The 26,617-nt window shown below is 41.2% G+C and overlaps 1 protein-coding gene across 3 annotated transcripts in view; it reads right to left on the bottom strand.

The window, feature by feature from the left end:
- LOC133559428 (centrosomal protein of 170 kDa-like) overlaps window positions 1–25,146 on the bottom strand; it is a 101,344-nt gene extending 76,198 nt beyond the window's left edge. For all 3 annotated transcript variants that reach the window (XM_061911169.1, XM_061911171.1, XM_061911170.1), the window contains exon 1: window positions 25,006–25,146. In XM_061911169.1, coding sequence (XP_061767153.1) covers window positions 25,006–25,080 — 75 coding nt within the window. In that variant the 5' untranslated portion in view covers window positions 25,081–25,146. The remainder of the gene's footprint in view (window positions 1–25,005) is intronic.
- Window positions 25,147–26,617: the final 1,471 nt, after the last annotated feature.

The following is a 26,617-nucleotide window of genomic DNA, read 5'->3' as shown; positions in this document are numbered from 1 at the left end:
GGAGGTCCTGGTTATGCTTGATTATATTTCAAAGCATGTGTACCAGATAATTCGATTTATGGATAATCTGTGACAGCTGCCACCTTCTGTTATTTCAACATTCAAAAAATATTCCCTTTAAATCAGCCAATCACAGACACACAAAGAAGCACAGGAAATTATGTCACATAATAAGGGAGTTTAGCTACTAGAATAACCAATAGGTTTCCACGGCTGCAGCTCCTCATATGATGCAACATCTGCTCTTTGGCTCAGCATCATGACTCATGAGCCCGGTTGACAAGAGACACACTAAACAAATTGTGGCAGAAAGAGGGAGTAGGAGTAAGTGAAAGGAAGAAAAAAAAAAACTAACACTCCCGTCACAGTCGCTGGCCTAAAAGTAATCGCCGGTTAGGGCGTGGTTGCTCTGGCTTCAGCATGAAACCACTAAAAAACATCTACTACAAAGTTACAGCGAACAACATCTTTGGACACAATCCACAGCAAGCAGCATTATTAAAAATGAGGCCTTTACAAATATAATATGGGTCGGTTTTTTAACTGACACTCATGTAGACATGAATATAAGACAACTTTTTAACAAGATGCAAATTCAGAATATGTCTTTTTTTAGAGCAGACATGTCAAACTCATTTTAGCTCAGGGGCCACATGGAGGAAAATCTATCCAGACGCGGACAGGACTATTTAAAATCACAGCATTAAAACTTAAAAATAAAGGCAACTTCAGATTGATTTCTTTGTCTGACTTTGGCCAAAAATAGAACAAACACATTCTGAAAATATTACAATAAAAATATGGAAAAATATACCAGCAGCAGTAAAGTTTTGATCCATGAAGGAAAGAAGAAAGTGAATGAATGTTTATAACTGAATATATTTACATATGGATAAATAATTTGTTTTCTTTTGTATATTTTTTTTAATGAATTAAGTCATGCTTATGACAACATATTTTCCAAAACACAATATAGCATGTGAGATATAACGGGATAATGCATACATATTGCATTTGTTTTCAAAACTGTCACAAAAAAGTGGGACCCCAATAATTTACTGTGGGACTCAATTTTTATGACTTGATGGGATCCCGACCCCCATTTTGAAAATTCCTAGCGCCAACACTGATGGAGTATTGGTGCGTGCAAAACAGCAGTAGGCGGCTGCGGCCTGCGGGCTGGTTCTTATACTAATCAAATATCATCCCAGGGGCCATAGATAATTCATTCGCGGGCAGGATCTGGCCCGCAGGCTTTGACTTTGACGCCTTGGTTTTAGAGGAAGCATTTATACAAGGTGGCATCAAACGACTTTTCAAACAGGCTTTTCTTCTCGTCACTCACCGACGCAAACCAGTGATCTGAAAAGATGTAGCCACCTCACAAACACATGCTTAAAGTGTGAGCAAGTTGGCAAACAACAATAGAGGAGTTATGAAGATAATCTTAAGTTTGAAGTGATCAATGACACATTTCTCAATTGAATGTCGAGAAGCTGCATTAGGACAAGCGATAGAAAATGAATGGATGGATTTCAAGAAGCTAAGAAGTATGGTTTTCTTTTTGTTATTACAATCTACCAGTAAAAATATGTATATAGTCTTTGATTTTTTTTTTTTTCTCCTCTCTGAGCTGCAACCTTATCGTGGTAGAGGAGTTTGCGTGTCCCAATGATCCTAGGAGCTATGTTGTCCGGGGGCATAAAGCCCCCTGGTAGGGTCTCCCAAGGCAAACAGGTTCTAGGTGAGGGATCAGACAAAGAGCAGCTCGAAGACCTTTATGAAGATGAAAAACCATGGACCCAGATTTCCCTCGCCCGGACGCGGGTCACCGGGGCCCCCCTCTGGAGCCAGGCCCGGAGGTAGGGCACGATGGCGAGCGCCTGGTGGCCGGGCCTGTTCCCATGGGGCCCGGCCGGGCACAGCCCGAAGAGGCAACATGGGTCACCCCTCCAATGGGCTCACCACCCATAGCAGGGGCCATAGAGGTCGGGTGCATTGTGAGCTGGGCGACAGCCGAAGGCAGGGCACTTGGCGGTCCGATCCTCGGCTACAGAAGCTAGCTCTTGGGACGTGGAACGTCACGTCACTGGGGGGAAGAGCCTGAGCTAATGCGCGAAGTCGAGAAATTCCGGCTGGATATAGTCGGACTCACTTCGACGCACAGCAAGGGCTCTGGAACCACTTCTCTCGAGAGGGATTGGACCCTCTTCCACTCTGGCGTTACCGGCAGTGAGAGGCGACGGGCTGGGGTGGCAATTCTTGTTTCCCCCCGGCTCAAAACCTGTACGTTGGAGTTCAACCCGGTGGACGAAAGGGTAGCCTCCCTCCGCCTTCGGGTGGGGGGACGGGTCCTGACTGTTTGTGCTTACGCACCAAACAGCAGTTCAGAGTACCCACCCTTTTTGGGAACACTCGAGGGAGTACTGGAAAGTGCTCCCCCGGGTGATTCCCTTGTCCTACTGGGAGACTTCAACGCTCACGTTGGCAACGACAGTGAAACCTGGAGAGGCGTGATTGGGAAGAATGGCCGCCCGGATCTGAACCCGAGTGGTGTTTTGTTATTGGACTTTTGTGCTCGTCACAGTTTGTCGATAACAAACACCATGTTCAAACATAAGGGTGTCCATATGTGCACTTGGCACCAGGACACCCTAGGCCGCAGTTCCATGATCGACTTTGTAGTTGTGTCGTCGGATGTGCGGCCTCATGTTTTGGACACTCGGGTGGAGAGGGGCGGAGCTTTCTACCGATCACCACCTAGTGGTGAGTTGGCTGCGATGGTGGGGGAGGATGCCGGACAGACCTGGGAGGCCCAAACGCATTGTGAGGGTCCGCTGGGAACGTCTGGCAGAGTCTCCTGTCAGAGAAAGTTTCAATTCCCACCTCCGGAAGAACTTCGAACATGTCACGAGGGAGGTGCTGGACATTGAGTCCGAGTGGACCATGTTCCGCACCTCTATTGTCGAGGCGGCAGATCGGAGCTGTGGCCGCAAGGTAGTTGGTGCCTGTCGGGGCGGCAATCCTAAAACCCCTTGGTGGACACCAGCGGTGAGGGATGCCGTAAAGCTGAAGAAGGAGTCCTATCGGGTCCTTTTGGCTCATAGGACTCCGGAGGCAGTGGACAGGTACCGACAGGCCAAGCGGTGTGCAGCTTCAGCGGTCGCGGATGCAAAAACTCGGACATGGGAAGAGTTCGGGGAAGCCATGGAAAACGACTTCCGGACGGCTTCGAAGCGATTCTGAACCACCGTCCGCCGCCTCAGGAAGGGGAAGCAGTGCACTATCAACACCATGTATGGTGCGGATGGTGTTCTGCTGACCTCGACTGCGGATGTTGTGGATAGGTGGAAGGAATACTTCGAAGACCTCCTCAATCCCACCAACACGTCTTCCTATGAGGAAGCAGTGCCTGGGGAATCTGTGGTGGACTCTCCTATTTCTGGGGCTGAGGTCACTGAGGTAGTTAAAAAGCTCCTCGGTGGCAAGGCCCCAGGGGTGGACGAGATCCGCCCGGAGTTCCTTAAGGCTCTGGATGCTGTGGGGCTGTCTTGGTTGACAAGACTTTGCAGCATCGCGTGGACATCGGGGGCGGTACCTCTGGATTGGCAGACCGGGGTGGTGGTTCCTCTCTTTAAGAAGGGGGACCGGAGGGTGTGTTCCAACTATCGTGGGATCACACTCCTCAGCCTTCCCGGTAAGGTTTATTCAGGTGTACTGGAGAGGAGGCTACGTCGGCTAGTCGAACCTCGGATCCAGGAGGAACAATGTGGTTTTCGTCCTGGTCGTGGAACTGTGGACCAGCTCTATACTCTCGGCAGGGTTCTTGAGGGTGCATGGGAGTTTGCCCAACCAGTCTACATGTGCTTTGTGGACTTGGAGAAGGCCTTCGACCGTGTCCCTCGGGAAGTCCTGTGGGGAGTGCTCAGAGAGTATGGGGTATCGGACTTTCTTATTGTGGCGGTCCGTTCCCTGTACGATCAGTGCCAGAGCTTGGTTCGCATTGCCGGCAGTAAGTCGAACACATTTCCAGTGAGGGTTGGACTCCGCCAAGGCTGTCCTTTGTCACCGATTCTGTTCATAACTTTTATGGACAGAATTTCTAGGCGCAGTCAAGGCGTTGAGGGGTTCCGGTTTGGTACCCGCAGGATTAGGTCTCTGCTTTTTGCAGATGATGTGGTCCTGATGGCTTCATCTGACCGGGATCTTCAGCTCTCGCTGGATCGGTTCGCAGCCGAGTGTGAAGCGACCGGATTGAGAATCAGCACCTCCAAGTCCGAGTCCATGGTTCTCGCCCGGAAAAGGGTGGAGTGCCATCTCCGGGTTGGGGAGGAGACCCTGCCCCAAGTGGAGGAGTTCAAGTACCTAGGAGTCTTGTTCACGAGTGAGGGAAGAGTGGATCGTGAGATCGACAGGCGGATCGGTGCGGCGTCTTCAGTGATGCGGACGTTGTACCGATCCGTTGTGGTGAAGAAGGAGCTGAGCCGGAAGGCAAAGCTCTCAATTTACCGGTCGATCTACGTTCCCATCCTCACCTATGGTCATGAGCTTTGGGTCATGACCGAAAGGATAAGATCACGGGTACAAGCGGCCGAAATGAGTTTCCTCCGCCGTGTGGCGGGGCTCTCCCTTAGAGATAGGGTGAGAAGCTCTGCCATCCGGGAGGAACTCAAAGTAAAGCCGCTGCTCCTCCACATCGAGAGGAGCCAGATGAGGTGGTTCGGGCATCTGGTCAGGATGCCACCCGAACGCCTCCCTAGGGAGGTGTTTAGGGCACGTCCAACCGGTAGGAGGCCACGGGGAAGACCCAGGACACGTTGGGAAGACTATGTCTCTCGGCTGGCCTGGGAACGCCTCGGGATCCCCCGGGAAGAGCTAGGCGAAGTGGCTGGGGAGAGGGAAGTCTGGGTTTCCCTGCTTAGGCTGTTGCCCCCGCGACCCGACCTCGGATAAGCGGAGGATGATGAATGGGTCTTTGATTTTGTGTAAAAAAAAAAAAGCTTCATGGGATGATTTATTAGATCAGTGATTGTTGTGGATCTCGGCCTGGTATAGATATGACGTTAGAACGAGTAAAGCTTTTTAAATTTTGCCGATCGTTCACAATCATGAAAGACATGACGATGGATGGATTTTTAAAAATGCATTCTAACTTGTAAATGAAAGTACCGTATTTCCTTGAATTGCCGCTGGGGCGCTAATTAATTTAAAACCTCTTCTCACTCCTGCGCTTACCAAAGGCATGCGGTAAAAGTAAGCATGCTCTATTTATTTTAAAACCTCTTCTTACTCCGGCACTTACCAAAAGTATGCAATAAAAATTTGAGTGTGATGTAAGCTTGGACCTTAAATCCTACTGAATAGCTCTTAATCTTCTTCCCTTTATGCGATTTCCAATTACCGGTATTGAAATCAGCCTCCTCCATTTTGAAAATGATGACAGGGGAAGTGGCACTCGTGACGTCACAAGTTTGACCAGGCGGTAATACTAAGCATGCGCTAATTATTTTTGGGAAGCGAGTTTGACGCGGCAGTAATTCAAGGCAGGCGCATACTATATACCCTGTGGCAATTCAAGGAAATACTGTATATAAAAGTTGGCTTACAGCGGAGCCAATGGGAGCTCCTCTATTTCGCCCATAAAATCCCAAAATAACCATTCAAAACCGCCAACAATACTCCATTTACATTTCGTATTTAAATATTAACCAAGCATTAGTGATATTGTTATTGTAAGCGCTAACGCAGATGATATAGCGGCGACGTGATCACTTCCTTGTTAGCTTTGTTTACATCATTGAGTGGTCTACTGCTTCCTCGCTTCCTGTTAAGTTTATCCTGTCATGATCCGTTATCCAGGTCATGGCATGATTTATGTTTGGTAATGTTTCTGTTTTAGTCTGTTTCCTGGGTGCACCCTCTTTCCCTGTTTTCTGTTGGTTTCCATGGGCACTGATTCTCCTCACCTGTCTTAGTTTAACAATTAGTGTTCCCACCTGGTGTTTAGGTTACTCACTCCCCTTTATATTGTCCTGTCACCCAGCAGTAGTTGCTGGTTCAATGTTTGCTGTAGGCAAAATTTACGTTCTGTTTTTTTTCCTCGCTATAGTAAGTTTGTACACACTAGCATTCCTCGTTTTTTCACCCTTGGTGACATATTGGTTTTGTTTAGATCCACGCTTGTTAGCGTCCTCAGTTTGTATTTTTGATTCTGCTTTAATTATATTAAAATAAACTTTATCTTACCTCCACGCTAATCCTGCTTGCTTCCTGCGTTGCTGAGGAACATGACAATCGCAGCCATGCGCCCTCGCAGACGTAACATATCCTAGATCATAAATCATGTCTCTCACCTGGACATGAGACGTCTGAGTAGGTAAACCGAGAAGTTGGTACACTTTGACAGCAATTTAGGACCTGAAACTGGTGAGGACACGAAAAGACTCTTGTTCCCAACACCCCCCACCATGTTTCTTTGTGAGGTTTATGAGACATTTTTAATCAAAATGGGGATTTATATGAACATCCCAGCTGTCGGCATCTTAAGGAGAGCAGACATTACACAGTAAGTGATGTTTTATTATGTTTGTTGGCGCTCATAAAGTCTGCAGTAAGCAGAAATAGGTGAATAAGAAAAAAAAGCAATTGTCGTGGTGCGTTTTTTTAAATTAATGTGCCCCGTATGCTTGAAATTATCAAAATACGTAAATGTTAAATGTTATTATAAATGTGCCTGTTACTACATAACATATATACTTACAACATATACACAAAGGAGGTGTTTGGATGTTTTTTAAGGGCTTATAGGCGGAATTGCGCGGTTCCCATAGGCTCCCTTGTAAGCAAACTTTTGATTGCATTTGTTTAATATTCAGAATCCAAAACAGATACATTTGTCGTCATGTCTTTCATAATGATTGTGAACAATAGGCAAACTTTCAAAAAAGGTGCAGTTCCCCTTTAAGGAAGGCAAACTTGCTTAGAACCGATTGATACACTCTAGGAATATGACTTTATCTATTGATATATCAACCAATCGTTACACCCCTAATCATCAATATGTATTATTATTTCATTAGTGATTAATTTGGAAAAATGTGTTATTGGCTCAGGCCTAACTCACGATCAATTTGGGGTGTTGCTTGTCATTAAGGAGTAATGGTAATCATTAGAGGTGGGAATCTTTGGGGACTTCATGATTCGATTACGATTCAGGAGCTATGATTTGATAAAAATAGATTACTGCATCTTTAATTTATGTATAATGATGCAGTTTTACATTTCTTTTCGTTTGCAACTTTAGGAAATAGTGCATTTGTAAAAAGGTACAGTTAAAATAATTTCCACACTCATGAAAATGTTTGCAAAACTGGAACAGAAGTGCCCTAAAAAAAGGAGCTGGTCGGATCTCTCGGTGAGGTGGCTCGTTGCAATCAGCTAAATTTTAGAATTGTCCGCATTACTGTATTTGCAATAAATAAATTGATTATTGACGTTTATTAACCAATTTTATAATCGTCCATGTCTCAATCGTGATGCATCTATAAAAACATTATTTCCACCACCTCTAGTAATGATGGTGGCAGCTGAGCTAAACAAGTTGAAAAACCCTGCATCAGATACTTACACAACAATTTAAAGTTTTTTAATGTCGGGACAACTAAAAGCCTAAATAGTCTCAAAAAGGTTTAGCAAATAGGTAAAAAAAATGCTGTTTTTGTTCAAGTTTGTTGGGCTTCAGCAAAGGAACAGAAGTCACCTCAGGGCATTATTACCAAAACCAATTAAGACTGAAGGCCGCCGTCCATACAGAAGCTTGTATCCTTGAAAATGCTGACCTGTGGGGTCAGTTAGATCAAATTCAGCATGCGAGACAATAGACAAAGAAAACATCTTAGCGAGCTGCACTCTGAAAGAAGGAAACACTCCAGACCCCTGAGGGGTTTTGACTGCATGCAGACCACTGAACGAGGCAGCAGATAGATTAAAGACAAAACAGGTAAACAATCTGTGGTCGGAGAGACAGAAGGGGCTACTGTCATCCCCAGAGACCTCTGAGGTTATTGAAGGTATATGGACAAAGGAACACAACAGTGCATTAAGTGAATCAGTACGATCAATTGCTGCTTTTGCAATTGAAAAAATAAGAACCCACACTTTCCTTGTACTGATGATTAAATGAGCTACTGCATTGTCCGTCATATGTATGGAGCTATTGTGCATCCATTTCAAAAGGACTGCACTGTACAACGATAAAAAACAGTCTATGCATATATTCGCACGCTGTTAGTCGCATAACAAACAAATAAATAATGCAAATGCAGTATACCTGTGAGTAGTTTATTACATTTGACATTTGCATTAGTTTAACAATTACTTGTGCAGCAACATATAAAGTCCAACAATAAGCTCACAAGTCATAAACCCTAAGTACAAACCCCGTTTCTATATGAGTTGAGAAATTGTGTTAGATATAAATATAAACGGAATACAATGATTTGCAAATCCTTTTCAACCCATATTCAATTGAATGCACTACAAAAATCAGATATTTGATGTTCCAACTCAAAATCTTTTTTTTTTTTTTTTTTGCAAATAATAATTAACTTACAATTTCATGGCTGCACCACGTGCCAAAGTAGTTGGGAAAGGGCATGTTCACCACTGTGTTACATCACCTTTTCTATTAACAACTCTCAATAAACGTTTGGGAACTTAGGAAAGTAATTGTTGAAGCTTGGAAAGTGGAATTCTTTACCATTCTTGCTTGATGTACAGCTTAAGTTGTTCAACAGTTCGGGGTCTTGTCGTATTTTACGCTTCATAATGCGCCACACATTTTCGATGGGAATCATGTCTGGACTGCAGGCGGGCCAGGAAAGTACCTGCACTCTTTTACTACGAAGCCACACTGTTGTAACATGTGGCTTGGCATTGTTTTGCTGAAATAAGCAGTGGCGTCCATGATAACGTTGCTTGGATGACAACATTAATGCTCCAAAACCTGAATGGACCATTCAGCATTAATGGTGCCTTCACAGATGTGTAAGTTACCCATGCCTTGGGCACTAATACACCTCCATACCATCACAGATGCTGGTTGTTGAACTTTGCGCCTATAACAATCTAGATGGTTATTTTTCTCTTTGTTCGGGACACCACATCCACAGTTTCCAAATATAATTTGAAATGTGGACTTGTCAGGCCACAGAACACTTTTCCACTTTGCATCAGTCCATCTTAGATGAGCTGGGGCCCAGAAAAGCCGGCGTCGTTCCTGTGTGTTGTTGATAAATGGCTTTCGCTTTGCATAGTAGAGTTTTAACTTGCATTTACAGACGTAGCGACCAACTGTAATTACTGACAGTGGTTTTATGAAGTGTTACTGAGCCCATGTGATGATATCCTTGACACACTGATGTCGTTTTTTGATGCAGTAATAATAATAATAATAATAATGGATTAGATTTATATCGCGCTTTTCTATTGTTATATACTCAAAGCGCTCACAGAGAAGTGGGAACTCATCATTCATTCACACCTGGTGGTGGTAAGCTACACATGTAGCCACAGCTGCCCTGGGGTAGACTGACGGAAGCGTGGCTGCCAGTTTGCGCCTACGGCCCCTCCGACCACCACCAATCATTCATTCATCAATCATTCACCGGTGTGAGAGGCACCGGGGGCAAAGGGTGAAGTGTCCTGCCCAAGGACACAACGGCAGCGACTTTGATGTCCATAGGTGGGAAGCGAACCTGCAACCCTCAGGTTTCTGGCACGGCCGCTCTACCCACTACGCCATGCCGCCCCTAAGTACCGCCTGAGGGATCAAAGGTCCGTAATATCATCGCTTACGTGCAGTGATTTCTCCAGATTCTCTGAACCTTTTGATGATTCCTTGCAATAGCTCGTTGAGAAATGTTGTTGTAAAACTGTTTGACAATTTGCTTACAAATTGGTGACCCTCACCCCATCCTTGTTTGTGAATTACTTAGCATTTCATGGAAGTTGTTTGTATACCCAATCATGGCACCCACCTGTTCCCAATTAGCCTGCACACCTGTGGGATGTTCCAAATAAATGTTTGATGAGCATTCCTCAACCTTATCAGTATCTATTGCCACCTTTCCCAACTTCTTTGTCACGTGTTGCTGGCATCAATTTCTAAAATTAATTATTTGTAAAAAAAAAAATGTTTATCAGTTTTAACATCATATATGTTTATGTAGCATATTCAATTGAATATGGGTTGAAAATTATTTGCAAATCATTTTATTCCGTTTATAATTACATCTAACACAATTTCCCAACTCATACATATGTATGATACAGTGTGTATGGATGTATGTGTTATTGTGCGTTTTGAATATGCACATAAAACCGGGAAAGGGGCGGGGGTGTTCCATTCTGCAAATTGGGCAAAATAGACCATATGGTGACGAAGGGCGGTCACACGAATCCCATGCGCAGTTGGCACACACGCCTTTATTTAGCCAGCACCCTTATCTCCTGCTTCATTGTTATTGCCAAACATCACAGTGCTGGCCATAAGACACAAAGCACAACATGCTCAGTGACCTTTGTGCACCTTGTGACCTAGAGACCCACATATGGAAATGTACCCTTCGAGCGGGCAGCGTTATCTAGCATATGTTAAGCTCGGTTCTCGGAGAGGGGCATGACAACAACCTGGCTATTCTATAATGCAGAGATTTGCAGTCACTGAGACAGAAAGGAATGAACTGATGGGTTTACAATGCCTGTGAGTGCATCACAGTGTATCATGGCAACCTCCAGATACAATGGCAAGGGACAAAATCACAACAATGTGATTGCCGCGGCCCGCTTTTATGTTTTCATGACAACAAACTAAAACCAAAAACCTACAGATCACAACGTTGCCCCAAATAATGCATATTTAAACGACATTTGTCAGGATAGTAAATATGAGTTTTGACATAATGAAACACATCTATAGTGTTCAACAATCACCAAAAATTCCTTAGTCACAGGTCTACAAAAGAAAAGTCTTTATAATTAATGGCTGATGAAAAAACTTCGGCATTTAAGGGGAATTGCATTTTATGGAGAATTATGCGTATCGTTCTCAATCATTATGAAAGACATGACAACAGATGGATTTGTTTAATGCATTCCAAATATTAAATAAATGTCAATAAAATGTGCTAACAGCGGAGCCAATGGTAGCTCTACTATTTTACCCATAAAATCCAAAGATAACCATTCAAAAACCGCCAACAATACTCCATTTACATTTTGGTGACTTGAATATTTACCAAGTGTTAGTGATATCGTTATTATAAGCGCTAACGCAGAAAAAAATATTTATAGCGGCGACGTGATCACTGCATTGTGTGCCTATGTTTACATCACCGAGTGGTCTGCTGTTTCCTCTCTTCCTTACTCCTTTGTAAGTTTATTGCAGATCATAAATCATGCCTCTCACCTGAAAAGTAGATGGCTAAGGACGTACTCCGACAAGTTGGGACATTTTGAGAGCCATTTAGGACCTGGAACTAGCGAGAAAAACACGAAAAGCGCTTGTTCCCCCCACACCCCCAACCCGTTTCTTCACGAGAATGACAAGACATGTTTCACCTAAATGGGAATATATGAACATCCCAGAAGCCGGCACTCTAATGACAGCAGACTTCGTACAGTAAGTGATGGTGTATTGTGTTTGTTGGCTCTCATAGTCTGCAGTGAGCAGACATCAGTGACGAATAAAAAAAAAAAGCAAACGTTGCGATGCGTTTTGAAATTATTGTGCTGCGTATGCTTAAAATGACTAAAATATGTAAATATAAAATGTGACTGTTACTACATTACATATATACTTACATCATGTATATATAAAACCTTAATGGAGGTGTTTGGATGTTTTTAGGTAGCTTTAATAGCTACTATAAGCTCAATTGTAAGCTGACTTTTCATCGCATTTACTTAATATCTAAAATAACAATAACATTCATCGTCATGTCTGTCATGATTGTGAACAATAGGCAAAATTCCAAATAAAAGTCCAGTTCCCCTTTAAATATTGTGGCTGTAGGCAACCTAATGATTTTTTTTTTTTTCATAAACTCCACAAGATGGCAGCAGCTGCACTTGAAGTATCATGACTGGTCAGCATTTGGAAGCAATATATAGCTCTGCAAGTGCGATAATAAATTGTATGTGTTTTTTGGTGGCTGTGTTGTGCAATTTGGTTAAAAGAGAGACACATTTTTACATCTCTTAAAAAACAGCTTGAACGACACTCCTACTTCAGGTTGAAAGGACTAAATGGAAAAACACTGCAGCATCTCCGTTCAGCAAACTCATCCACAAGATGGTGCCACAGCACATACAAAAATACGCCTTATCTGCGTGTTTGCTTGTTTTTGTTTTTTAAACTATTGCATTATGTCATATGGCATATATCACTAAATAAATATCCATACATTAACTGCACTGTTTTATAAGCTGCAGGGTTCAAAGTGTAGGAAAAAAGTAGCAACTTATAGTTTAAAATTTAAGTTAAATCCCCCGGCTTTATTAGGAGCCAGTTTCCCCTACGTGTGATTGATCGTGGCGTCCCACCATGGCAAAATAAAAGCCACCACACCTTAAACATTTGGGAGTTTTTATACATAAAAAATAATTTGAGAAATATATTTTATAAATTTATTTATATAGTCTATTATTTGTGTACTACTGACTTGTGATGAACAGAAAATTCGACCACTGAAAATAGACTTTGATCATCGAAACAGCACTGCCAAAAGATGACATAAGCAAAACGCACACGATTGTGTGGTATGGTTGAAGCATATCTGCCGTCTATGCTCGAGATATATCGGCGGAAAGCAATTTACAGAGAGCTTAATGTGCAAATATTGACAGGACAGTGGCGCTCTTTCACGGAGAAAAAGTACAGCTGGAGCAGCAGCGCGAAACAAGTCAATCAATCAATCAATGTTTACTTATATAGCCCTAAATCACTAGTGTCTCAAAGGGCTGCACAAACCACCACGACATCCTCGGTAGGCCCACATAAGGGCAAGGAAAACTCACACCCAGTGGGACATTGGTGACAATAATGACCCAGTGGGACGTCGGTGACAATGATGACTATGAGAACCTTAGAGAGGAGGAAAGCAATGGATGTCGAGCGGATCTAACATGATACTGTGAAAGTTCAATCCACAATGGATACAACACAGTCGCGAGAGTCCAGTCCAAAGAGGATCCAAGACACAGCAGCGAGAGTCCCGTTCACAGCGGAGCCAGCAGGAAACCATCCCAAGCGTAGGCGGACCAGCAGCGCAGAGATGTCCCCAGCCGATACACAGGCAAGCAGTACATGGCCACCGGATCGGACCGGACCCCCTCCACACGGGAGAGTGGGACATAGAAGAAAAAGAAAAGAAACGGCAGATCAACTGGTCTAAAAAGGGAGTCTATTTAAAGGCTAGAGTATACAAATGAGTTTTAAGGTGAGACTTAAATGCTTCTACTGAGGTGGCATCGCGAACTGTTACCGGGAGGGTATTCCAGAGTACTGGAGCCCGAACGGAAAATGCTCTATAGCCCGCAGACTTTTTTTGGGCTTTGGGAATCACTAATAAGTGTGACGTCAGACTCGCTGCAGCTCTCGCTGTTCGTGATGGACATCGAGCTGCAGAAGTAGGGTCTCTAAACACGAGTACAGTATCCAATCACACCAGAAAGAGATGCTAGATTTGTTGATAGTTGTTTCTAAACTAAAAGTCACTAACAGGATTAGAGATGTCTCTAGAAACTTAAAGTGCAGCCTGTATTACATTGTACAATAAGGAGCAACAACAATATAATATAAGAAAACATATATGCCATTACTAATTACACGGATTTGTTTTAAATGTATATCTAATATTTTAGGATTTTTCAAAGAAAATATATGCATCAACACCGATTGTACAAAGGATATGATGACATCCTATTGACCGCACCCCCATCACGCCCTCACTGCCACAAGTATAATGGCAATCTAGGAAAACCCCCGAAGCATTTACAGTATTAAAAAAATGCAACTCCTCTGCACACATTAGCGGTAAAGAAGTGTATTAGTTGGACATAGAAAATTGATGGGAACCGGGACTTACAATCTCCCGAAAACTTCCGAAATTTGAAATGTTAATGTCTATGTCCAATGCACAGTCCGCCTAGCGGAAGAAATAGCAAAACACAGAGGCCGCTAAGCAGCTAACTCTTTATCTCCATACACCCTAAGTCAATAATCCTCCATTGCGGCCAATAAAATATTTTTTTTTACATGTATTATCATTAGAGATGTCCGATAATGGCTTTTTGGCCGATATCCGATATTCCGATATTGTCCAACTCTTAATTACTGATACCGATATATACAGTCGTGGAATTAACACATTATTATGCCTAATTTTGTTGTGATGACCCACTGGATGCATTAAACAACGTAACAAGGTTTTCCAAAATAAATCAACTCAAATTATGGAAAAAAAAATGCCAACATGACACTGCCATATTTATTATTGAAGTCACAAAGTGCATTATTTTTTTTAACATGCCTCAAAACAGCAGCTTGGAATTTGGGACATGCTCTCCCTGAGAGAGCATGATGAGGCTGAGGCGGGCAGGGTTGGAGGGGTCGAGGTTGATGTCCCGGAAGAGTTAGTGCTGCAAAGGGTTTTGGGTATTTGTTCTGCTGTGTTTATTTTGTGTTACGGTGTGGATGTTCTCCCAAAATGTGTTTGTCATTCTTGTTTGAATGTGAGTTCACAGTGTGGCGCATATTTGTAACAGTGTTAAAGTTGTTTATACGGCCACCCCCAGTTTGACCTGTATGGCTGTTGACCAAGTATGAATTGCATTCACTTGTGTGTGTGAAAAGCCATAGATATTATGTGACTGGGCCGGCATGCAAAGCCAGTGCCTTTAAGGTTTTTGGCGCTCTGTAGGGCTGGGTGATATATCGATATACGCGATATATCGCGGGTTTGTCTCTGTGCGATATTGAAAAGACTCTATTGTAATATTCGAGTATACGTTTGCTGCTAGCGGGGTGTATAAAATAGTCAGGAATTGTCATGAATACAAAGGATTATGGGTATTTGTTGTGTTGCGTTTATGTTGTGTTACTGTGAGGATGTTCTCCCGAAATGTGTTTGTCGTTCTTAATTGGTGTGGCTTCACAGCATGGCGCATATTACTAAGAGTGTTAAAATTGTTTATATCACAACCATTAGTGTACTCTGTGTCACCCAATATGCCTTGCAGTCGTGTGCGTGTTGCCGCGGAAGCCACACACAACATGATGCTGGACTGTCAAACAGATCATACATGTTGTGGTAGGCAACAAAGCCAATGGCTTCATAGCACGCCCTAACATTTATTATCTGGGTGAGTACCGGCAGTCATTCAGGAGAGTAATAGCATCTGTTATTGTCTTCTTCGCTTCATGACGCGGGTCTTATATGGCACTTTGAATGGCAAAGGACACCGATCACAGAACCACGCATATCAAATATTTATCCGCCACCCGCCCGAATCTAATTAAAATCTATTTTTTCGTCATGTCAAACGCCCGACCCGCGGTTTATTCGCTTATGAGACCGCAAACCGCGCATCACTAACAACAAGTAAAATAATAAGAGACCAAAGAGAGCATAATACAAAGGAACAAAACTTTTGTGAAAGTGTACTTTGGTGAAAAATAACATTTATATTTAAGTTTACAGAATTGTTTTTATATATAATGGTTGAAAATAGCCCAATGACAAATTCAGAGTGAATTTTTGACCATGCCTTTCAAAAGCATCGGACTCAAAACAAGAACCCGGAATCATCCAAATTCAAACAATGCCCCAACCCATGAGATAGATGTCTTTTGTCCGTCATTTTTGTTTTGACATAATAACATTTCAAACTAGCAAGTGTTTGAACTGAGAAAACTAAAAAAAGGACCTTGCAACAGGAACTCAACAACATACCACATTTCTGACATGGCCTAGAGCCTTTCAGAGCATGTGATCACGTCTCTGGGGAGTTCAGAAAACATGCTTGATGTTATACTGGTGTAAAAAATGGGGAACTCTCGTTCTCACACACTGCAGGGGAACATCAATGTCAGCCTGGCAAAAGAATCATGGTGGAGCCTGGTGGGAGGACAAATATGAGATCAATATCTGCAGTGGAAAGACGCACAAAATAACAGCAAGCAGGGCAAAAGTGAGTAACACCCCAAAACAGATGTGCAGGATTTATTTTTCATAGAGTTAAATGCAGGAAGACATGGAGAAACACCCATGTTGTTTCATAACAAGAGAAGTTCTAGTATATAACACAGCAGACAGTCCAATATCATTTATACTGTGTCAAAAGCCCCTTTTCCAACACTTCTCTAAACGTCCAGGGACATAAAATACCCAATACAGAGGGTCTTTTCAGAACCCAGAAACGTTTTAAGAACGTGTTGCCTAAATGCCCATGACTGTTATAAAGATTGTGGACTCGGCTGCACAATTGAGAAAAACATTGTAATTTTCTCCCCGAAATTGCGATATAATTTGTGATTTTCATTTTTATATATATATATATATATAAATGCATACAACTGCAATAAAAAAAAAGTGAAAAAAAGACATGTTTCTTTAAAACTGTCAATCAACATATTCTTGTCTCAAAGTGTCCCACATTAAAAAGGGGGTCAGCAACCCGCAGCCCTCGAGCCACATGCGGCTATTTAGCGGCGCCCTGGTGGCTCCATGGAGCTTTTTTGAAAATGTATGGAAATGGTAAACAAATGAGGTGAAAAATATGTTATTTGTTGTGATATGATTTCTGTAAGAGGACAAACACGACACAAACCTTCCTAATTGTTAGAAATCCAAATGTTTAATATGTTTGTCTTTATGCTTCACTGATGAGAGTATTTGGCGAGCGCCGTTTTGTCCTACTAATTTCAGCGGCACTTGAACTCACCGTTGTGTGGACTGTGACTCAACAGTTTGTTTACATGTACAACTTTCTCTGACGCTGCCACAGAAAGACGTGTTTCATGCCACTTTTTCTGTGTCTCATTTTGTTCACCAAACGTTTTATACTGTGCGTGAATACACAAAGGTGAGCTTTGTTGCAGGTATTGGCCTGTTGCAGTGCTAATCAGGCATATTTGGTCACTGAATGACTGCAAGCTAATCGATGTTAACATGCTATTTAGGCTAGCTGTATGTACATATTGCATCATTATGCCTCGTTTGTAGGTATATTTAATTTCCTTTACTTATGTCCTCGGTGTATTTAGTTTGTTTTTCCATGTCTCATGACACATTATCTGTATGTTATATTGGTTGCATGTCTGATAGTTGTTTGTGTGCCATGTTGTTCCAGACCACAGCAAACGTTACCCAGCTTGCAAAGATTGTAATAAATCCATTAGAAGACAGACTGCCGATTCCTTAAACTTTGACAAATACATCTATATCTGTGGCCATTCTAAGACAGTCATTTCCAGGAGTTATCCCACCCTCTGAGAAGTTTTACAAATGTTTTTCAATGTTGTAAAAATGTGTAGAATAAATATTATATTTCAACATTTCTGTCAATAAATTTTTTTGTCAGCCTGTGACACATTGTAATTTTGATAGTAGGCTGCTATAGCTAATTAGCTACTTACATCATGTGTTGCCATCATTATAAGTCTTACATAAGTCTTTACATTTTTGCGGCCCCAGACAGATTACGTTTTTGTATTTGTAAATGGTAAATGGGTTGTACTTGTATAGCGCTTTTCTACCCCTGTTTAAGGAGCACAAAGCGCTTTGACAGTATTTCCACATTAGCCCATTCACACACACATTCACACACTGATGGCGGGAGCTGCCATGCAAGGCGCTCACCAGGCCCCATCAGGAGCATTTGTGGTCCAATATGGCTCTTTCAACATTTTGGGTTGACGACCCCTGCATTAGAACAATATGCAAGAATTTACTTGAAAACATATTTGGCTTTATGCACATAAACTCGGAACTTTTGTCATGTTCTTAAACTGAAGAAATAACTGATTCTGTGCACTGTTGTTAATCTCATTATAATATATAATAATAATGCAAGTAACCATATAAAAGGATATAAACTTGTATTCCTCATAACTGTAGAATTGTTTACCATTGGAATGTAAATGGAAGGTAAATATATTTGTTGTTCTAAATGAGTAAACCAAAAATTAAATGGACTTTCATTTGTGTAAGCAAAAATGTTACCTAAATTTATATTTAACATGTTAAAGTCCATTTTTTCCCCTGTCGTAAAAGAAGGTCGTAAAAGAAGGTTGTGGCATTCTCGCGCGCCTGTCTTTGTTGATAGGCTCATATTGCAGATTAAGAATGATTTAAAAGAGGTCTCACTGCGTTCGGTTAATTCTACTGTGCAGAGTGAGACCTCTTTCTCCATGATTGAAGCGAACAACAAAGAAGAACGAGGCTCAACAATTCTGATTGGCAAACATGTCTCTCACTCAAATACCGGTGACTGCAGAGAAAAAAAACAACTCTTCACTTTATCGCACTAATTAAAACCTCTATGTCGATTTGATGTCAATTAATCGTGCAACCCTATTGTGGACATTACCTGTCATCATGTGCAGTGAAAATTAAGAATGTGCATTAAAGTGGGGAATTCTTAACAGGTAGCAAAAATTATGTTTGTGGTAGTCCAAATGTATCTGTGGTAGAGCCATAAATAAATGAATCTAAGGGAAACACTTAACATAGTCTACACGGGCAGACTGCAGAAAGAAGACACACTGTTGCTATTTTTAGACAGGTACAATAAATGTACCTAAGTTTAGACTTAAATACGCAAAGGAGCTGAGATTTCAGTGTCAAAAAAACATGTCGTCACCACAGAAGACAAAAACTGTAGTCATTTCCTAAACTTCCTTCCATACACAATGGCTGTGGGCAGGCCACGCGAAAAACACAACAAAGCCCTCAACTGTAGCTCGACACAGAAAACATTGTGTTGTTTACATTCAGGTACATTTCGAAACATAACTGTGCTTTCTTCAACAGTCTGACTACAGAAACAAGGCAAAAGATGCGACAACTGCCCTATGGCACTGACATAGTTTATTTAAAAATAAATAAATACCATCAGAAACGCTTGGTCCCGCCCAGCCGTGCCCGCCACAGACCACATTTTGCAGAGAGGACAGGAAGGACAAAGAAGGGGAAAATTGAAAGAGAGAGAGGAAAAGCTGAACTGCACTGGTATTATCTTAACATTCTATGGCTTGAAGCCCAAAAAAATCTTGCAGCTGAGGAGTCAGTGGTGTGCAATGTAAAGAGGAAAAGAAATATAAGAAGATTGCAGGTAATTAGGGAGAACTTGTTTTGTTTACATGCTCTGCAAGCGTTCTAAACACAGTTGACATAAAAATTTACCTTTTTGGAATTGTGCATTCAAACAGGTTAACATTTGTTTCATTGGACCTCAACACATTTTCAAAAAGTTTCTATGTAATTCTGGTTAAAAAAAGGCTGATGTAAAAAACAACATAGGCCATCATCATTCACCACAAAGCCCCAAATCGTAGCAGCATCCCGGTTTTACCTCCCACCGTGAACGATGAGCCCGACAAAACATCCAAATCAGCAAATAAATGACAAGGCCGGGGCCCAGACAAAAGTTCAGTTAAAAAACTGAAAGAAAAAACGGCGACCTAAAATCTGAGCATCTTGAAGTGGTTCTGCCAGGAAGAGAGTAGGACGATATAAGTCAAAAAGTGCCATGTTGATGAACTCCTATTCAACAGAACCGATTGTGATTCAAGCAAAATGTGCCAAATGAAAGTGCTGTATGAAAACAAACACATATTGAACACAACGTTGTGCCGCACAGCGACAACACAATTGCTTGTTTTTGTACATGCTAAACCCACAAGTTGAGCAGTTCAAAACATGGCAACAACTAACATTTTTTGTAAGATATTCCAATCTTGTCATATCGAGGATGTTTGACTAAAGTTTTTAAAGAGGAACTGCACTTTTTTTTTTTTTTTCGCCTACATCCTTATTTTAGACAAGAACAAGTTTATTTTGTTAATGCAGTCTAAATAGTAAATAAATGCAATCAAAAGTCAGTTTACACTGGAGCTTATAAGAGTTGCTCTATTCTGCCTATAAAGCCCTTAAAAAACATCCAAATACCTCCATTAAGGTTTTATATACAAGCTTTACGTAATGTATATACGTAATGTAGTAACAGGCACATTAATAATAACATTTAAACATTTGGCAAATTTTAAGCATAATTTCAAAAACGCATCATAACGTTCGATATTTTTTCGACCAACATCACTGATTACTACTCACTTACGACTTCACGAGCGAGCCAAAAAACACAATAAAAACATCACTGCTATCATTAAGATGCCGAATGATAGAATTGTTTAGATGAAGAATGAGTATCCATCCATTCATCCATTTTCTTCTGCCGCTTGTCCCTTTTGCATTGATTGATTGATAGATTACAACTTTTATTAGTAGATTGTACAGTACAGCACATATTCTGTACAATTGACCACTAAATGGTAAAACCCGAATATGTTTTTCAACTTGTTTAAGTCGGGGTCCACGTAAATAAATTCATGGTAAGAAAAAGGGAGGCGGAACCAAGCGTGTTTTTGTCTCCCTCGCCATTTCCGCGTTTAAATTGGCTGTCATAGTGTACGAAGTTGTCAGATTACGTCCTCATCCTTATACTATCAAGGTGAGACGCATGATTTATGATCTTGAATAAACGTTCACGAGCACCGATTGGAGGAAGCAGCTTACCACTCGATTATGTCAATATAAGCACACAGGCTAGTGATCACAGCACCGCTCTAAATAGTGTCTGTATTAGCGCTTATAACGATGTCACTAATACTTGGTTAAGATATAAGTCACAAAATGTAAATATTGTATTGTTGGGAGTTTTGTGGATGGTTATTTATTGGATTTTGTGGGACGAAAAGAAGACCTCCTACTGGCTCCAATGTAAGCAAAATTTAATTTACGAATTAGAATGCAATTAAAAAAATGCCTCCACCCTCATCCATCCATCCATCCATCCATTTTCTAGCGCTTATTCCTTTCGAGGTCACGGGGGTTGCTGGAGCCTATCTCAGTTGCATTCAGGCGGTAGGCAGGGTACACCCTGGACAAGTCGCCACCTCATCACAGGGCCAACACAGATAGACAGACAACATTCACACTCAAATTCACACACTAGGGCCAATTTAGTCTTGCCAATCAACCTATCCCCAGTCTTTGGAGGTGGGAGGAACCTGGAGTCAGGAGGAGAACATGCAAACTCCACACAGAAAGATCCCGAGCGCATGATCGAACCCAGGACCTTTGTATTGTGAGGCAGACGCACTAACCCCTCTACCACCGTGCTGCCCTCTCAATCGGCATGTCTTTCATTATGATTGTGAACGATAGGCACAATTCCAAAAAAGTGCAGTTCCCCTTTAAAGCAGTAGATAATTTCCAAATGCAGAGCCCTTGTCTCTTAAAGAGGGTATTTGACTACAATTCTTGCAGCAAGTTCCTAAAAAGAGCTGACTGCAGCTCAGTCCAGCCATATAGAGGACATTTGACTAAGATTCAAACCCTTTATTTCTTGAATCCAAAATATTGGAATTCAGTGATTTGGTGCATTTCCAAACAACTCCAATTATGCACAAAGCAACATATAACCTGGTACCCAAGAATGTACAATTATTCTCAATAAATGAAAAATATAACCTTAGACAAATCTAAGTTAAAACATGTGTATGCACGTACAACACCTAAAACCTTTAGCATATCAGTATGTGGAGTTAAAATATGGATTAGATTAAGCAAAGAAATCAAACAATGTACTAATATGATCCAGTGTAAGAAACTATTCAAACTTAAAGTGTTTACAAAATAAAAGGAAAAAGAATCCTGGTAAACATCTCAAACCTTATTAAAAAAAGAGGAACATCTTACTCATCTCATAATGTGAACTATAAATTATTCAACTATTTATGTATTATAATATTATTTAATGTTATATATGATTTACTAATTTATCTATTTATTGATTCACTTTATTTAATAGTTGTTGTGTTACGGAATGAGTAGTAACAAATAGGGGTGTGGGAAAAAATCAATTCGATTTTGAATCACGATTCTCACGTTGTGCGATTCAGAATGGATTCTAATTTTTTTTTTTTTTATCGATTTTTTTTATTTTTACCAATCCAACAAAACAATACACAGCAATACCATAACAATGCAATCCAATTCCAAAACCAAACCTGACCCAGCAACACTCAGGACGGCAATAAACAGAGCAATTGAGAGAAGACACGCACACGACACAGAACAAACCAAAAGTAGTGAAACAAAAATTAATATTATCAACAACAGTATCAATAGTAGTTATAATTTCAGCATCCATCCATCCATTTTCTACCGCTTATTCCCTTTCGGGGTCGCAGGGGGCGCTGGCGCCTATCTCAGCTACAATCGGGCGGAAGGCGGGGTACACCCTGGACAAGTCGCCTGATTAAAAATCCCTCATTGACATTATCATTAGACATTTATAAAATTTTAAATAAAAGAACAATAGTGTCACAGTGGCTTACACTTGCATCGCATCTCATAGGCTTGACAACACACTGTGTCCAATATTTTCACAAAGATAAAATAAGTCATATTTTTGGTTTGTTTAATAGTTAAAACAAATTTACATTATTGCAATCGGTTGATAAAATATTGTCCTTTACAACTATAAAAGCTTTTAACAAAAATCTATTACTCCGCTTGCATGTCAGCAGCCTGCTGAAATGAATAGAAAATTATTTTAAATCGGGAAATAAACGTTTTTGAATCAAGAATCGTGTTGAATAAAAAAAAAATCGATTTTGAATCAAATCGTGACCCCAAGAATCGATATTGAATCTAATCGTGGGACACCCAAAGATTCACAGCCCTAGTAACTAATGTGTTAGTAATTGCTATGATACGAAAACGAGTGGGATTCTGTAAATAAGCTCTGCTTCCTTCTAATCCTTTTCGGATATACTGTAATGAGAAACAATAATTATTTCAAATGTATAATATATGTATAATATATTTCAAAATGCAACACGGAACGACACAGGAGGTCCTTCATACCGACAGCCATCAGACTATAATGCATATGTTCCTTCTTGACTCCACTTAAATGTAGAATATATCCATCCATCCATTTCCCTTTGGGGGCGCTGGTGCCTATCTCAGCTACAATCAGGCGGAATGCGGCGTACACCCTGGACAAGTCGCCAACTCATCGCAGGGCCAACACAGATGGACAGACAACATTCACACTCACATTCACACACTAGGGCCAATGTAGTGTTGCCAATCAACCTATCCCAAGGTGCATGTCTTTGTAGAGTATATGTATAATATATTTCTAATATTCATATATATTAAATTATATAAATATATATGTATTATCCATCCATCCATTTTCTACCGCTTATTCCTTTTGGGGTCGCGGTGGGCGCTGGTGCCTATCTCAGCTACAATCGGGCGGAAGGCAGGGTACACCCTAGACAAGTCGACACCTCATCGCAGATGTATTATATTATTTATTATTTATTATTGTCTATTGTGAGCGAACTGTGGTGCTGAATTTCCCCCAGGGATCAATAAAGTACTTTCTATTCTATTCTATGTGATGTATCCTATCGTAATTGTATGCATGTTCGGAATACCTGCTCAGTGGCCTTGTGGATACAGTGTCCGCCCTGAGACTGGAAGGTCGTGAGTTCAAACCCCGGCCGAGTCATACCAAAGACTATAATTGCCTCCTTGTCTCAGCATCAAGGGTTGGAATTGGGGCTTAAATCACCAAAATGATACCTGAGCATGGCCACTGCTGTTGCTCACTGCTCCTATCACTTCCAAAGGGGGGTGAACATAGGGATGGGCCAACGAGTGTGTGTGCCTATCGTTGGGACTTTAACTTTACTAAAGTAACACCATAATCATAGTAAAAAATAATATTTGTGTTGAAATGTATGACTTTATTTTTGAACCACGGGTATATTATGCATTTGTGAAGATATAGCAAATCTTTGCGTTACTCTTATATACAAAATAAGAATCCAGGGAGAAGTTTGTTCCACTTTTTTAACAATATGTCCCCGTGGACAATTTCATTGAATAGTCTTTCTATAATGCATGCATTTAACACACCATTTTTTGTAGCTGTTTGGAGTACATTGACAGTCAGTGTGAGCACAAAGGAAGAAGATCCATGCAGGCCAGCGAGCTCCAGGAAAACAAAGCTTCCACATACAGAAGAAGAGGAGGGGGGGGTTGTCAAGAAGCTATTCTATTATAACAATCTGAAGCATCCTCTCTTAGACGACATGTAGTCATAGAGCATCATTATGATGCTATCATGTGTCCATTAACACAAAGCCTTGCGGTGTTTGTCACCGACCTTCTCCTCCTTTGTGGTGCATGCGATCCTCCATGAATGGCTAAGGGACTTTAGCCGGCAAATCACAGAAGTACAAACGTTAAAAGGCGGCGTTTTGTTTTTTAAATCAGCGATCGAAGAGAATGTGCAGAGACGCTTTGCATGATGGTCGTCATGATGGCAATAGCTTAAGCAGGGTCGCCATCAATTGGTCGGTAATGTTTAGGTCAGCTAATCGTTTTTCCACATTAAAAATAAGCTTTCACTTGAGTCTAGTTATATGCGACATTTTATATATATTTGTAGACGGTTTTATCGATTGGCATCCTTATTTAAGCATCAGCACTTCCGTTCATTCTCTTCATGTTCTCTCCCTATTCCTTCACGTGGACTACTAAACCTGGCAAAATGACGTTTTTATTGTATATTCTCTGATTAAAGGTTTTCCACCCTGCACGTCGTTAATGATGTGTGAGTGAGAATGGAGCCTACCGTTTCTGCCGCAGTATACGGTCTGGCTCCGGCCTCCACTCCCGCGGTTCCACCACGGCTGATCAGTGCTTGCATGCACCGGCAGCAGCCAGGGAGGGACGTCCTGGCTGTGGTCAATTATAATGGAAAGCACTAGTTCCGGTTTTGCCTTTCAAAATAAAAAAAGCTAACGCGCTAAAGTAAGTGGGGTAGCTTATTGTGGAAAACAAGGCATAGTACGTATCTGTACATGGGATTCGACTTGACGTTTGTTTTAAACCAGTGCCTGCGTATACACTTCCAGCAACTCGACCACAGGTTCCGTCAGCAAGAACCGATTGGGCGGGTTTCCTGGTCTCATTTGGACACGTCTGAAATCGCATTGGTGCTACTGCCGGCACTGCGTCTGCAATAACAAGGCTGTCCCCAATGCTGTGTAGGGATGTGCCAGCAAATAAAAAACAGAAAACTAACACTACAGTGGGGCAAAAAAGTAGTCAGCCACCGATTGTGCAAGTTCTCCCACTTAAAATGATGACAGAGATATGTAATTTTCATCATAGGTACACTTCAACTGTGAGAGACAAAATGTGGAAAAAAAATCCAGGAATTCACATTGTAGGAATTTTGAAGAATTTATTTGTAAATTATGGTGGAAAATAAGTATTTGTTCAACCATTCAAAGCTCTCACTGATGGAAGGAGGTTTTGGCTCAAAATCTCACGATACATGGCCCCATTCATTCTTTCCTTAACACGGATCAATCGTCCTGTCCCCTTAGCAGAAAAACAGCCCAAAAGCATGATGTTTCCACCCCCATGCTTCACAGTAGGTTTGGTGTTCTTGGGATGCAACTCAGTATTCTTCTTCCTCCAAACACATCAAGTTGAGTTTATACGAAAATGGATACATGGATGATACAGCAGAGGATTGGGAGAATGTCATGTGGTCAGATGAAACCAAAATAGAACTTTTTGGTATAAACTCAACTCGTCGTGTTTGGAGGAAGAAGAATACTGAGTTGCTTCCCAAGAACACCATACCTACTGTAAAGCATGGGGGTGGAAACATCATGCTTCGGGGCTGTTTTTCTGCTAAGGGGACAGGACGATTGAACCGTGTTAAGGAAAGAATGAATGGGGCCATGTATTGTGAGATTTTAAGCCAAAACCTCCTTCCATCAGTGAGAGCTTTAAATGGTTGACCAAATACTTATTTTCCACCATAATTTACTAATAAATTCTTTAAAATTCCTACAATGTGAATTCCTGGATTTTTTTTTTTCACATTCTGTCTTTCACAGTTGAAGTGTACCTATGATGAAAATTACAGACCTCTGTCATCATTTTAAGTGGGAGAACTTGCACAATCGCTGGCTGACTAAATACTTTTTTGCCCCACTGTATATATATATATATACCCACACACAGACATATATATTATTTACTTTTTTTTTTCTTAATCAAACATCTGAAATAAACATTTATGGAGTAAAATGACTCCCAAAACTCTACAAACACACAAAAATATTTTTTTTTACTCACGCCTAATGATTTGCGATAAAAAAAAATACAAACCCCGAGTTGTGAAATTGTGTTAGATGTAAATATAAACGGAATACAATGATTTGCAA

This window comes from Nerophis ophidion, linkage group LG09 (assembly GCF_033978795.1).
Source record: "Nerophis ophidion isolate RoL-2023_Sa linkage group LG09, RoL_Noph_v1.0, whole genome shotgun sequence".
NCBI classification, from domain to species: Eukaryota; Metazoa; Chordata; class Actinopteri; order Syngnathiformes; family Syngnathidae; genus Nerophis; species Nerophis ophidion.
This window is presented reverse-complemented; position numbering and strand designations above follow the sequence as displayed.